The sequence below is a fragment of the Gossypium raimondii genome, chromosome 13 (assembly GCF_025698545.1).
Source record: "Gossypium raimondii isolate GPD5lz chromosome 13, ASM2569854v1, whole genome shotgun sequence".
In the NCBI taxonomy this organism is placed as follows: Eukaryota; Viridiplantae; Streptophyta; class Magnoliopsida; order Malvales; family Malvaceae; genus Gossypium; species Gossypium raimondii.
Genome location: NC_068577.1, coordinates 23354282 through 23369174, shown reverse-complemented (window position 1 = coordinate 23369174; position 14893 = coordinate 23354282). Strand labels below are relative to the sequence as shown.

At 37.3% G+C, this 14893-nt stretch overlaps 1 protein-coding gene and 1 pseudogene across 1 annotated transcript; one reads left to right on the top strand and one right to left on the bottom strand.

Moving 5' to 3' along the window:
- Nucleotides 1–4632: 4632 nt before the first annotated feature.
- On the bottom strand, nucleotides 4633–5429 carry LOC105767040 (auxin-responsive protein SAUR23-like; annotated as a pseudogene).
- A 7518-nt stretch (nucleotides 5430–12947) lies between these two features.
- Nucleotides 12948–13595, top strand: LOC128036154 (uncharacterized). Its single transcript, XM_052627046.1, has one exon. It carries the CDS (start codon nucleotides 12948–12950, stop codon nucleotides 13593–13595), a length of 648 nt encoding a protein of 215 aa, XP_052483006.1.
- Nucleotides 13596–14893: the final 1298 nt, after the last annotated feature.

Genomic DNA, 14893 nt, shown 5'->3' with positions numbered 1-14893 from the left:
ACTCTTGTTGCTACACTCAAGCACCTCTCCGAGCGATTTGACCGATTTGAGCAGCGATATGGCTTTACATCAAATTCGCCAGCACCTTCATATCTCTCATTCTGATTATGCACCGCACGATCCCAACCCCTCTCTCGACGACGATCACTGATCTGTTTCATTTAATTTTCTTTTTTTATATTATTTTCGATTGTACTTCTATTTTTATTTTTATTTTTCATTGTTTTATTTTGATTTGTGAGACTTCTTTATTTTTATTTTTCCTTTGCACTATGTTGTTATTTTAATTATTTTGATGGTTGTTTTTACTCGAGTGTGTAATCTCTTTATCTTCTTATTAGTTTACTTGGAAACATGCACTTCACTTAGATTTTTTCACGATTTTAGTTTTCCCTATCCTGGCGATTTTATCCATATTTAGAGCAGTTTCAGTTTTCTCTCTCTTTTTTTGATATTGTGCTTATTCTGTGCTTATATATGTTTATACATTGAGGACAATGTACATCTTAAGTGTGGGGAGGTTGTTTGTATATTTGTGATAAAATCCCTGATTTATTTGTTCTGTTTAAGTAAATTTCTCACACTTTTCATCAGAGTGAAGTTTTTCTATTTGGAATTTTTATTGATATTATTTTAGATTAATTTGTGGTTTGTTATGTATTGATTGATTTATACTTTAAGACACGAGAGAGTCAAGCATGATAAGTTGTTCTTTAGAAATAAATATTCTAAGTTATGTCCTTGAATTGAATTATTATCTTAAAATTTTTAAATTACAAGTTTAACATCAAAACCATAACTTTTGAGAGCTTTTGAGCCTATAGAGCATATATTTTATTCTGTGCTCATTTTATTTTTGGTTGAGAGTATGTCAACTTGATTTGTTATTCTAAAACTTGCTTCTATTATACATGTCAAGACAATAATATTGACTTGATATACTGAGATGATAGAGGCACTTAGGATTTAACTCATTTAACCTATAAAAAGCTTACTTGTTGAATTAACCCCTAGTAAACCCCTTTGATCCTAACACATTTTTTTCTAACCCTTTTTATTAACCCGTAACGCATATATATGTTGTAAAATTTTATTTTTTATTAACTCCCTTTTTGTCGAGATTTGATTTGATTAGTTTCCTAATTATGTTTCATTATTTGAATTGCTGAATTTTATTTTTGTTCTAAAAACATGAAAAAAAAAAGAAAAAAATATTTGATTGAGCTTGAATAGTTAGTTTGTAGTTTCTCTTAATTCAGCAACTGGCTGTTTTTCTAGTTTGGTAACTTATTAATTCGATCACAATTATAACTAACTTTTCTAGCCTTTTCCATACCCTTAACCTAAGCCATATTACAACCTTTTAAAGACCTCTTAATTGGTATGTCATCTCATTTTCTAGTGGTGGAGATTTGATTTTCAAGCAAGCATATGGTAATGACATTTCTCGTTTAACTGTTGAGTGCATATTTCATGAACCTTAAACACTTTGAGTGCTTTAAGGTAATTTTTTAGGATGTCAATTCTCGCTAATTTTGAATTTAAGGTAATTATTTGGATAAATGGAGACACCTGTATTTTTATGCTTTAAAAATTTTAGCTTAGACTGCTTCAATCTTTAGTGTCCTTTTGGTTGAATTTTCAATGCATGATTATTTGTGAATTACCTTGAAGCATTATTGATGAAAATGAAAAATTGAGAAACTTAACTTGAATATGGGTTGAGAATTTTGCTTGAGGACAAGCAAACGTTTAAGTATGGAGATATTTGATAAATACCAAAAGTAACATGTTTTAGAATCATTCTTAATGCATTTTTGAATGATAATTCGAGTTAGAATGATGAATTTTATACTTTTAATCCTTCAAATTCATGATTCTATACTTAAGAGAGCACTTGGGAGCAAAAAAAGAGTGAAAATCAGAAAATCGAAGTAAGTTTCAGGAGTCACACGGACTGAGTCATTCCACACGGGCTGGACACACGGTAGTGTGATCCACATGGACTACCACACGGCCATCTGCCAGACCGTGTGAATTTCACAAACTGCACTCTGGAAAAGCAAAAAAATGTAATTTTTAGGTTTTTCGGGCATTCTAAGACATATATATATTAAATATAAGAAGAGGGGAGGGAGCCATCAGAAAATATTGAAGAAAACAACTCGAAAAACACCATTAAAGTCGACTTTGAAGTAGATTTCCATCAAGATTGAAGATAATGACATTATTAGGCATATCACATAAAGTTGAGAGTGGTGAGCAGCAAAAGGAATCGGTATGTGAAGCCCTACATGTTTGCTGATTATTAGAATCAAAGACTAAAAATTTATGTCAGAGATGCTTTTACCATTTGTTCTATGTCTGTGTTGAACAGGGAATGAAACTAGTTGCCAATCCATGTGCATTGTTCAATTTGTGCTTTCAAAAGTGAAGAAAGCCTCAGTTTCTCAATATTCAAGACATCATTGGTTGAAATTGAATAGTAGCACTAACAAGTCTTGTAAAGAATGATATTAGGATAATCCTCCATTGTCACCAAAGATAGACTACAGAGATCGATGGATTAGAAGAAAAATCTTTCATTTTAGTTGACCTGAATATTTATTTGTTAAATGATTTATTCATGGACAAAAAAAAGAATGCAAAAAGAAAAAAAAAAGCATCTAACGTAAGTTATAGGCATAGCGTCTGAACTTTTTTCTCGAAGACCAATCAATTACAGTAAACTTGAACTAAAATATACATGCTACTTAGCTACCATGTGCAACAAAGGGAACAGAGAGTTTTCTAGTCTAAATATAAAAGCCAATCCTCAACTAGTTTCTAGTAATGCAAGCCTTACTTAATTTAGTGTCGGAACATAGAATTTGTATACATCATGTCCTAGATTTTATCTCGAAGTGTGCGATCGCCAAAGAAAGAGGTCTAAAGGAAGGTGAGAAACAAGTGCATGTTATATGCATGAAGTTCATAGGAAACGTAGTTTTAAGTACTTCCTCACCTTGTATGCTCCCGCCTAGGCCAATATCATGCCATCATGGTAGAAACCTATGAAAGCAAAGAAATAGGTATGAACGCAATATTCCTAAAATGAGAACTTTTATAATGAAATAAGTTGAACTTCGTGCAAATAGGTCTTGTAAATGCCTACAACCCTTTTTAATCAAGAGTGGCGGATCATAGGCTAGGTCATAAATGATGGGCCGACATGTGAAATAAAAGGCTTGAACTTGGAAATTAGATTTTGACTCAAACACAACATCACAAACATATTCATGAAACGAAAGAGCTTCTTCTCCGAAAGAAATTTAGCATTAATTTATGTATTGGTTACAACATTTAATTTAGTTGGCAAGGGCATGGGGTTGCGAGAAACAATCCACCTTATACACTTGCTTCCTACATATAAAAATGCGAGGTGTTGGTTGAGCTAAATATCAATCAATCTCTGCTTGGTTACCCAATTTTCACATCATTTCTTCTCATGAGCTTTGCGGATGAAAGTGAGATCAATGAAAGCTTCTTGACTACAAGGGTTTCTTTTCCTCTCTTATATCTTTTCGCTACCTTTCCTTCTAATTTGACTGTACAAATGTCTATCAATGGATTGGATAATAATACTATTTTTGGTCTCGATCTTTCGATCTTAAGACAATCTCATGAACAATGTCATGCTCATAGCACTTACTACAACTGGTGCCCTTGTTTAGGATTTCTGACTTCAAGCCTTTTAGGTAGATAGCTCATCAAAGTGATTCATCTGCATGCATTTCTCTTTTTACTTCAGATTAGCCTTAATTTACAACTTCAATTTTATAACCAAGATAGAATATAGGTTAATGAAGGTGTTAATACTTCTTCAATAAAGATCCACATCAAAGACCAAACTTTCCCTTTGCCTTGAGTTACGTAGTTCTACATCTACATCTAGCATTAACTGTCACCTACCCATTTTTCCTCACCTTGGATTGTCTATTTTCTAATTTGTAATGTTGAAGTGGAAGCATAAAACTAGTCAAACCAAAAATATCAATGACAAGAATGTGTCTGGTAAATTATATCATTCACCTACAAGCATAAATTAGATGTGAAATAAAACTAGTCAAAGTAAAAATATCAATGACAAGAATATGTTGGATAATAAGAATTTTTGTTTCTCTTTTCATTTGTAGAGTGATTATAAATGAAGTTCACAACAGCAAGGGATAGCATAAAACAATCCACCAATTACACTTGCTTCGTATGTAAAAAAATACTTGCATTTGTCTGTTGAGTTAAAGAGAGTTAATGTTTGCTTGGTTAGCCATTTTCAAATCCAACTTTCATGAGCTTTGGAAATTGCCGATCAGATCAAGGAAGGAAGGCTTCTTTACTGTAGGGGATTGTTAGAGCTCCCATTGGATGATCGAATTCGTATTCTTCTTTAGCTTCACTCAACAACTTTTGGAAGGAAGGATGGTTCAGAAATGAAATTGGGGAACGAATCTCTTCTTTTCATCAGCTTCTCCCATATAAACAACAAAGTGGCCTTTGGGCACCACTGTCTTCTCCAAAAATGAAAGAGTTTGTTTTAGACTCTTAGCTTTAACAATTCTTGGCAAGCGAAACCCCATGGTTTCCCAGTGAATGTAGACTCTTCTTAGGTGTAGTAGCTAGAAGAAATGTAACCGGCTTGGCTGGGAAAGCTTTGACAGTGGGCAAGTTGTTCTTAGAATGTGTATTTATAGAGAGAGGATTAGAAATGGTTTGTGGAAACTGAGGTTGAATGGGTGGTGGAAAAGAAATTTGAATGGAAAAATCTTTAAAAGACATGGTCTGAGGAATCACATCGTATTGCCTCCAAACTAATGTGAAGGAGCAATATGAACTGAACAATGTATTTAACAAGAGGAAATTTTGAGAATAGAACCGCTGTAATTTGTATTAAAATAGTTTCTCAGAAGAGTATACATTTGAATCATCTCTTTCTACCAATCGAATAGAAGGAAGTACATCAATGGTCAAAATTTGTATCAGCTGATTAAATTTCTTTTATCAGTTGGCTACTAGTGCAAGCTTGATGTGAGATCAACAAAAACCTCTTCTCTGCAAGGAATTGTGAGACCACCCATTGGATGATTGAATCCAAATTCTTCCTCAGCTATGCTTAACAACTTCTTAAATGAAGACTGATTCAAGAATGAGATTGGAACTATGAATCTTTTCTTTTGGCTCTCCCCAACATACACTGCAATTTATCCTTTGGGAACATCCATTGAGTTCGAGGCTGATGGATTTGCAAACAGTTTAGAATGACTAAGAATCTGCTTAGCATGCATAATTCTTGGCACATGGATAGCCATTTCTGTTAGTAACTTTTGAGTATGAAGAATAATAATGGAGAAGACTCAAAAAGATGAATGGTAAGATTTTCTTGTAGAGGAGGATGTGAGAATTCCTTGGTTATGATGTGGATAATGCAGTTGTATATATAGATGGAAGAATGTATATAGGATATTAATGAATTGCAGATTGAGTGGTTACCATGTATTCTGGTGGGGTTAGGACATTGTTCAAGAGGGTGTCACATGGTATTGTCCCCAAACGGCCAATGCTTACAAATCAATATTAGGGCTGAAAATTCATACTGTTGTCTGTTGGCAAAACAGTGTGCCCTACAAATTAGATAATAGACAATCCATGACTGGGAAAAAGATTGGAAGGGGACAATGAGGGCTCAGTGTTGAAAGGTGGTTAGCATGCAGATTGAAGAGCACCATGCAGAAGCAGCAGTTTGCACGAGAAAGCAAGGGTGTTTAGCTTCATTTTGAATTTTTTTTGTTTATGTAATGAAATCTAGTTCTTTTTGAACTATGATAAAATGATATTTGATGTAATCTTGATAGTGATTGAGCTGTTCACCAGCTTTATTCATTTGTACAAGTTATTATTCCAATTTACTAGGAAACTTAGTGGTGGTAGGTATTGTTTTTGTTAACCTACTATTTTGACAAGCTAGAAGCTTGATCTATGTATTGGCTTTAAGCCATTTATATGATGTATGAATGAACAAAACTGTAATCAAGTTCTTTCATTCAAAAAAGGCTTTCTTCATTTTTCTTGCTTGGAAAAGGTTCTGTTTTGTTTTTTCTGCTTGTTTTTGCTGCAAGTCACGACACTTGCTGCTCAAGTTTCTTGCTGAAATTTGCTGTTAGTTGCTCTCAGCTCCAACAATTGGTATCTAGAGCCATCTTCTTAGAGGACCTGTTGCAGTTTAGTACTAGAAACCATGGCTTCATCAGCTTTTTCACCAGCTGCACCACCAACTTTCAATGGAGAAGGATTTCATATTTGGGTAGTCAAAATGAAGACTTACCTACAAGCATTCGACCTATGGGAGGTAGTCAATTCAGATGCTGAGCCAGCACCTCTCAGAGCAAATCCAACAGTTGCTCAAATGAGGCAACATGCTGATGAAAGAACAAAAAGGCACAAGGCCATGTTATGCATACAAAACTGTGTTTCAGATGTGATTTTCACAAGAATCATGGCTTGTGAAACACCAAAGGAGGCTTGGGACAAGCTGAAAGAAGAGTTTCAAGGGACTGAGAGAACAAGGCAACAACAGCTTCTCAACTTGAGAAGGGACTTTGAAAATCTCAAGATGAAAGAAGAAGAAACAGTCAAGCAGTATTCAGACAGAATTATGGCTGTTGTGAACAGCATAAGGCTCCTAGGAGAGCAGTTCAGTGAAGCCAGAATAGTGGAAAAAGTCATATCCACATTACCTGAGAGGTATGAGGCAAAAATCTCATCTCTCGAAGACTCAAGGGACTTGACAACCATCTCCCTAACTGAGTTAATCAATGCCTTGTATGCACAAGAGCAAAGAAGGGCCAGCAGACTAGAAGAGCACCAAGAAGGAGCTTTCCAAGCCAAAGCCAAGCCAACATCGAGCACCTTTGCTCATAAAGGTAAAAAGACTTGGAGGGACAAGTCAAGGTCTGAAAGCACAAGGAAAAGAGATCAACCACAGAGATCTTGCAAAAGCGATTGGTCATCCAAGCGATTCTTTGGTTCGGACCGAGATCTTGTATGTCAACATTGCAAAAGGAAAGGGCATGTGGAAAAGGTTTGCAAAAATAAAAGCAAACCGAGACAGAACCAATTTCAGCAACAAAAGGTGAAGCTCGAGTAGCTGAGGACACCAGTGATCATGAAGAACAAGTTTTTGCTGTGTCATGCTCAGCAAACCAGAAGAAAAGCTCAAAAGGCTGGTTGTTGGACAGTGGATGCACAAATCACATGTCACCAGATGTAACCATTTTCAAAACTTTGGACAGAGCTTGTAAAACCAAAGTAAAAATTGGAAATGGTCAGTTTATAAAGGCTGAAGAAAAGGGATGTGCAGATATACACTCCTGCAGGCATCAAAGTCATCTCTAATGTGCTATTAGTGCCTGAGATTGACAGAAACCTTCTTAGCATAGCTCAACTGCTAGAAAAAGGATACTCAGTTGTGTTCAAGCAGAAAGAATGCCAAATTTTTGATCCAAATGGATCAAATTTCATGACAGTCACTATGACTGACAAGTGCTTTGAAGTGGAATGGCCAAATGACTCACATTCAGCCTGTATTGCCTCTATTGATGATTCCAAGCTATGGCACCAGAGGCTTGGACATGTTAACTTCAAATCAATGGCTCAGATGATTAATGAAGAGTTGGCTGAAAATTTCATCAAAACAGTGAAAAGTGATGAAATTTGTGAAGTATGTCAACATGGAAAGCAAGCAAGGTTGCCATTTCCTGTAAACACAGCATGGAGAGCATCAGAGAAGTTGCAGCTTGTGCACACTGATGTGTGTGGACCAATGAAGACCGAATCTCTTAATGGGAACAGGTACTTTATTCTTTTTATAGATGATCATACAAGATACTGCTGGATTTATTTTATGAAACATAAATCAGAAGTGGCTCATGTGTTTTTAAAGTTTAAAGTTGCTGTAGAGACTGAAGCTGGCTGCAAACTTAAGACACTAAGGTCAGATAATGGAACTGAGTATACCTCAGCTCAGTTTCAAGCTTACTGTGAGAATGCAGGGGTTAAACACCAGCTTACAAATGTTTATACACCTCAACAAAATGGGGTTAGTGAAAGAAAAAACAGAAGTTTGATGAATATGGCAAGGTGCCTCTTGTTTGAGAAAATCTGCCTAAAACCCTGTGGGCTGAAGCAGTAAACACTGCAGTCTATCTTCAAAATAGACTTCCAACCAAGGCCCTAGCTCAGAAAACTCCATTTGAAGCTTGGTTTGGGTTCAAGCCATCACTGGCTCATCTCAGAACCTTTGGTTGCATATGTTATGTACAAGTTCCAGCTGTGAAAAGAGGAAAGCTGGATAAAAGAGCTCAAGCAGGGATTCTGATAGGCTATAGTGCAGTTAAAAAGGGCTATAGAATGTTGGAACCTTCCACAAATAAGATCCTTGTGAGCAGAGATGTTGTGTTCAATGAGAAGGCATGCTAGAACTGGGATAAAAATGAACCAGAGGCAGTAACTGAAGAACTTGCATCTGATCAAGTTGGAACTGATCAAGACACATTTGAAATGGATGTGGATGATGAACCAATCAGAGGAACTCGATCATTGGTGATGTTTATGAAAGAGCACAAGTGGCCATTGCTGAACCAAGTTGTTTTGAAGAAGCCAGAAAGTCAGGAGGGTTGGAAGCAGGCAATGATTGAAGAGATCAGCATGATTGAAAAGAATCAGACTTGGAATTTAGTTGAAAGACCAGTAAACAGGAAAATTATTGGAGTTAAATGGGTTTATCGAGTTAAACAGAATGCTGATGGTAGTTTAAACAAATTAAAGGCAAGGTTGGTTGTCAAAGGCTTTAGTCAGAGGTTTGGATTAGACTACCTAGAAACTTTTGCACCAGTGGCCAAGCTTGACACCATCAGATTGGTAGTTGCATTAGCAGCACAAAGGCAGTGGAAGATACATCAGCTCGATGTAAAGTCAGCATTTCTCAATGGATCCCTTGAAGAAGAAATTTATGTGGAGCAACCTCAAGGCTTTGAAGTGACTGGCAAAGAAGAAATGGTATACAAGTTGAACAAAGCCCTGTATGGCTTGAAACAAACTCCAAGAGCCTGGTACAGCAGAATTGACAGTTATTTGATCAGTCTGGGATTCGAGAGAAGTATTAGCTAGCCAACTTTGTATGTCAAAAGGACCAAGGCAGAAACTCAGCTCATTGTGTCATTATATGTTGATGATCTATTGGTGACAGGAGGAGATCAAGAGATGCTGATCAGTTTTAAAACCAAAATGCAACAGCATTTTGAAATGTCAGATTTGGGGTTGATGACCTATTTTTTAGGCATGGAAGTAACACAATCAAAGAAAGAAATTTGGTTAAGCCAAAAAACCTTTGCCATGAAAATTCTCAGCAAATTTTCAATGGAAAATTGCAAAGCCACCAACACACCAATTGCTGTTGGAGAAAGGCTATCCAGTCATAGTGTTTTTGAACCAGTGTGTGAGACAACTTATAGGAGTCTAGTTGGTTGTTTATTATATTTAACTGCCACTAGACCAGATATAATGTATGCTATGAGCTTACTCTCGAGATTCATGCATTGCTGCAATGAAAGTCATTTTAAAGCTGCTAAGAGAATTCTCAGATACATCAAAGGAACCCTGAGCTATGGAATGCTGTATACCAAAACAAAACACTTGAAATTGGTTGGTTACAGTGACAGTGATTGGGCTGGCTCGATAGACGATATGAGAAGAACTTCAGGCTATCTTTTTAATCTTGGCTCAGCAGTATTTTGTTGGAGTTCAAAGAAACAAGCACTGGTTGCTCAATCTACTACAGAAGCAGAATATGTAGCAGCTGCTGCAGTTGTTAATCAAGCCATGTGGCTTAGAAAAATTCTAATCGACCTCAACCTTGAACAAGAGGAAGCAACAGAGATAATGTGTGACAACCAATCGGCTGTTGCAATTGCAAAGAACCCTATTTTTCATGGGAGGACAAAACATTTTAACATTAAGCTTCATGCAGTTCGAGAAATGCAACAAGCTCATGAAGTAAAACTGGTTCATTGCAGTTCTGATGAACAATTAGCTGATATTTTGACAAAACCTCTTAATGTTTCAAGGTTTCAAAGCTTAAGAATGAAGATGGGAGTTAGCAACATGCTAACCAAGGAGGAGTGTTGAAAGGTGGTTAGCATGCAGCATTGAAGACCACCATGCAAAAGCAGCAGTTTGCACGAGAAAGCAAGGGTGTTTAGCTTCATTTTGAATTTTTTTTGTTTATGTAATGAAATCTAGTTCTTTTTGAACTATGATAAAATGATATTTGATGTAATCTTGATAGTGATTGAGCTGTTCACCAGCTTTATTCATTTGTACAAGTTATTATTCCAATTTACTAGGAAACTTAGTGGTGGTAGGTATTGTTTTGGTTAACCTACTATTTTGACAAGCTAGAAGCTTGATCTATGTATTGGCTTTAAGCCATTTATATGATGTATGAATGAACAAAAATGTAATCAAGTTCTTTCATTAAAAAAATGCTTTCTTCATTTTTCTTGCTTGGAAAAGGTTCTATTTTGTTTTTTCTGCTTGTTTTTGCTGCAAGACACGACACTTGCTACTCAAGTTTCTTGCTGAAATTTGCTGTTAGTTGCTCTCAGCTGCAACACTCAGGCTCTTGCATTACCACAAGCATATTTTCCTTCATTAATAACTCTAGCCTGGTCTAAAACTTATAATGGGGAAAAAATGGCCAATGGAGAGCAGGCTAAAGATTGGAAATTGGCACTCAAGATTTTAAGTATGGAAAGCTTTTTGAGCTTGGCTAAACATGCTTCGGACATAAAGGAAATATGAACAAGAAAATGTTGGAAAGGATTAGACTAATTGGATAAGTAAAGCTGCAAAAGAGAATTAGATACGCTCCAAATCTGGATGCATGAAATAAATTTTAATTTAACATGGAAGCAACCAAGAAATAAATGGTTGTGATGGAAGCTATGGTTAAGAAGTCAAGGTTAACTAGTAGTATATAATATGTACCTTGTCCTAGGATTTTTGATAGATCTATGGTGAATATTATTGGTATATATCGTCCCTTCAAATGATACTATATTTTTTCCTGCAATCAAATGCTAATATCAGATGGTGTTTAATAGCGTTCCAGGCATCAACTTGCAGGACAAATCCTTGTAAAGTACGCCCTACTGGTTGCTCTACGCACAACCAGACCTATTCAGAACCACCAAATTGACACTTGAAGATCAGTGACACTAGAAGATAGTGGCTTGATACACGCCTTGGAGCTTGTCCTATTGCTTCGTTTTTCTGTTTGAGTTATTGTTCGTGTTCTATTCGTATATTCGAGATTTTCCTCGCCGAGGTTCCGCACTAACAACAAGTCCATGTAATATACGTGAAGTTCAGATGATCAGAAGTCTAGGCGCTTCTAATGTCATTTGTTACTTTCCAGACCAATGCCATGCCATCATAGCAGAAACTATGGTAGCAAACAAGGTACGCGTAGTATCGATACATATTTGTATTCAACAGCCCTGAATTCGGTAACATAGGGCGAAGTGATAAAATGAAACAGCACACATTAACCATCAGAAATGAAATTCATGAAAAGAACGAGTCGACTTTTTGTTTTTCCTAAGTGGTCATTTATATATTTGTTAGATTAAGTACACAAGGGCGGGCATGGGACCGCAGAAAACAATCCACCATTTACACTCGCTTACCTAAAAGAATCTATCTCTGCTTGGTTAGCCATTTTCATACATTTTATATCATTTCTTCTTATGAGCTTTGCAGATTGCAGGTGAGTTCAATGAATGCTTCTTCGACCCAGAGCATGATTAAATCCATACTCTTCTTCAGCTTGACTCAGTAAATTCTGGAATGAAGGATGCTTCAGGAAAGAGAGCGGGACAACAAATCTCTTCTTTTCAGTTTCTCCAACATACACAGCAAAGTGGCCTTTAGGCACTGTCGTTATCTCCGAAGATGAAAGAGTCCGTTTTAGACTCTTCTTAGCATTAACAATTCTCTGCAAGTGCAAACCCGTTACTTTTGTGATTTGTGATTTTTTCTTTTACAAGTACTTGACTGTAATGGCTTTGGCAATTGGCACAGGGTGGCTGGTTATCCATTAGCATTTGTATTTATAGAGAGCAAACTCTTTATGGTCATTGGTAAGCAGTCACAGGCAAATTGAATGGTGAAAACCGAAGAAAGAGTGCCCTAGAGACATATGTTGTGAGGAATCTCGTGGCCTTACGTCCCAACAAATATTTGTTGAAAGCTGGACTGCAAAGCAACATGTGGCCAGCAGCATGGTTGGCTGTCGAGCTTGGTGATAATGCTTGGTGTGCAAGACCTGGTGAACGGATGAAGCAATCAACTTTGGATGTTTTGTTCTTTTGTAATTTAGTTTAGTTCAACTTTAACTAGTTTCCAAAGTTAGTTGGATTAAGTTTGTGATTGGATTGATGATGTAAAAGTCGGTATGTCACTTATTTTGTATTTGACTTAAGCTTGTATTAGTTTAGTTTAAGTGGGAGCAGTTATGTCATTAGGTAATCGTCAAATGAATCAAATTTGTAACTCTTTTATATATTCAAATTTTGAATGAAAAAAGTAATGTTCGTTACAATTTCTTTGAGTATTCAATTTTGTTCACTTTTTTTGCTTTGCTTTGATTTCTTTTGCTTGATACTTCTTGCTTGGTTTTGCAAATTTTGTTTTGCAACTTGGTTTTCTTTTTGCTGCTGCCATTGTTCCAACAAATGGTATCATGAGCCCGAGTCTTTGAGGGGCCTCTGTATGCAATCTGTTGTGTTCAAATCAAAACCAACAGCAAGTTCAAAATTTGGTAAGATCGAAGCATCCGGATTCAGTCTAGCAGGATGAGTTTCACTCCACCACCTCCATCTGTGTTCACTGGAGAAAACTATCACATTTGGATAGTTAAAATGAAGACTTATCTCCAGGCACATGATCTCTGGAGTGTGATCGAGAATGATACTGAACCACCTCCATTGAGAGCCAATCCCACTATTGTACAGATGAGGCAACATGCTGAGGAACGAGCTAAGAAGCACAAGGCTATGGCCTGTCTGCAGAGTGGAGTATCTGATGTGATATTCACACACATCATGGCATGTGAGACACCTAAGCAGGCTTGGGACAAACTGAAGGAGGAGTTCATGGGGACTGACAAGACAAGGCAACAGCAGGTGATCAACCTCAGGAGAGACTTTGAAAATTTGAGGATGAGGGAGTCTGAGACCATCAAGCAGTACTCAGACAGGATAATGGCCATTGTCAACAGCATTAGGCTCCTGGGAGTGAACTTCACAGAGAGCAGAGTTGTTGAAAAAGTCATTACAACTCTCCCTGAGAAATTTGAGTCAAAAATCTCTTCACTTGAGGACTCGAGGGATTTATCAGCCATTTCATTGTCTGAGCTGATAAACTCTCTGTATGCACTTGAGCAAAGAAGGGCAAATAGGCAGGAGGAGAATCTGAAGGCGCCTTCCGTGCTAAAGCCGTGAAGGCTCGAGTGTGAATGCAAAAGGCAAGAAGCCTTGGCACAACAAAAGGGTCAAGTCGGGAAGAGATGAAGCAAAAGGGTGTTCCCACCATATGTTCATTGCAAGAAGACAACACATTGAGAAAAGTATTCTTTGGTTTAGGCGGATATTCATGTAGAAAGTGTAAGCGGTTTGGCCATGTGGAGAAGGTGTGCAAGGGCAAACCAAGGGAGGTCGCTCGCAACAAGCTAGACCTGCTGAGGACATTCAAGCTCGGGAGGAGCATGTGTTCACAAAGAACTTGTTTTGTTGGCACAACCAAGGCCAGCAATGATTGGCTACTAGGCAGTGGTTGCTCACACCATATGGCTGCAGATGAGAAGCTGTTCAAGGGCCTTGACTGAAGCTTCCACTCGAGGATTAGAATTGGAGATGGCGGTGATTGAGGCTAAAGGCAAGGGCAATGTGTTGATAAGCACCGGTTGTGTAATAAGTCGATCTCGGATGTGTTTTTGTACCGACTTAGACCAGAATCTGCTTAGTGTTGGCCAATTAGTTGAAAAGGGCTATACATTGGTTTTTAAGGATGGTTGCTGTATTGTTCAAGACATGGATGGTCTGGAGTTAGTCACTGTCTCTATGAGTGATAGGTGCTTCATGCTGGATGTTAGCCAAATAAAAAGAAAGGCATACACCAGCCTTGTTGAAAGCACTGACTTGTGGCATAGGAGACTAGGCCATGCAAATTCAGATCCATCGATCATTACATAGTGAATTTGGTTGATGACATTTCAAAATTGAAGTTAGTGGAATGTTTGTGAAGTTTGTCGACTTGGTAAGCGTGCTAGACCGCTTTTTTCTCACGACAAGTGCTTGGAGAGCTCAGAACAAGCTCGAATTGGTGCACTCTGATGTTTGTGGCCCTATGAGAACACCTTCAATCAGTGAGAACAGGTACTTTGCCCTGTTTATAGATGATTTAACAAGGTTGTGCTGGGTCTACTTCTTGAAGCAAAAGTCAGAAGTGTTTGAGGCCTTCTGCAAATTCAAGGCATATTTGAAAATCGGTCAGTTGCAAAATAAGAGCCTTGAGGATGATAATGGCTCAATATGTGTCGAGAGATTTCAAAAGCTTTGTGATAGTTTGGGATTTACCATCACTCACAACATCTATACTCCTCAATGAATGGAGTTTGTGAGAGGAAAAATAGGATCTGTCTTGAATATGGCTAGGTGTCTATTGTTTCAAGGCAAGCTTCCAAGCCGGTTTTGGTGAGGCGATTAACACCTCGATGTATTCGCTCAATAGACTGCCAACT

What these genes read in the sequence shown, in the direction of transcription:
- LOC128036154 (XM_052627046.1), top strand. Translation starts at nt 12,948, where the DNA reads ATGAGTTTCACTCCACCACCTCCATCTGTGTTCACTGGAGAAAACTAT.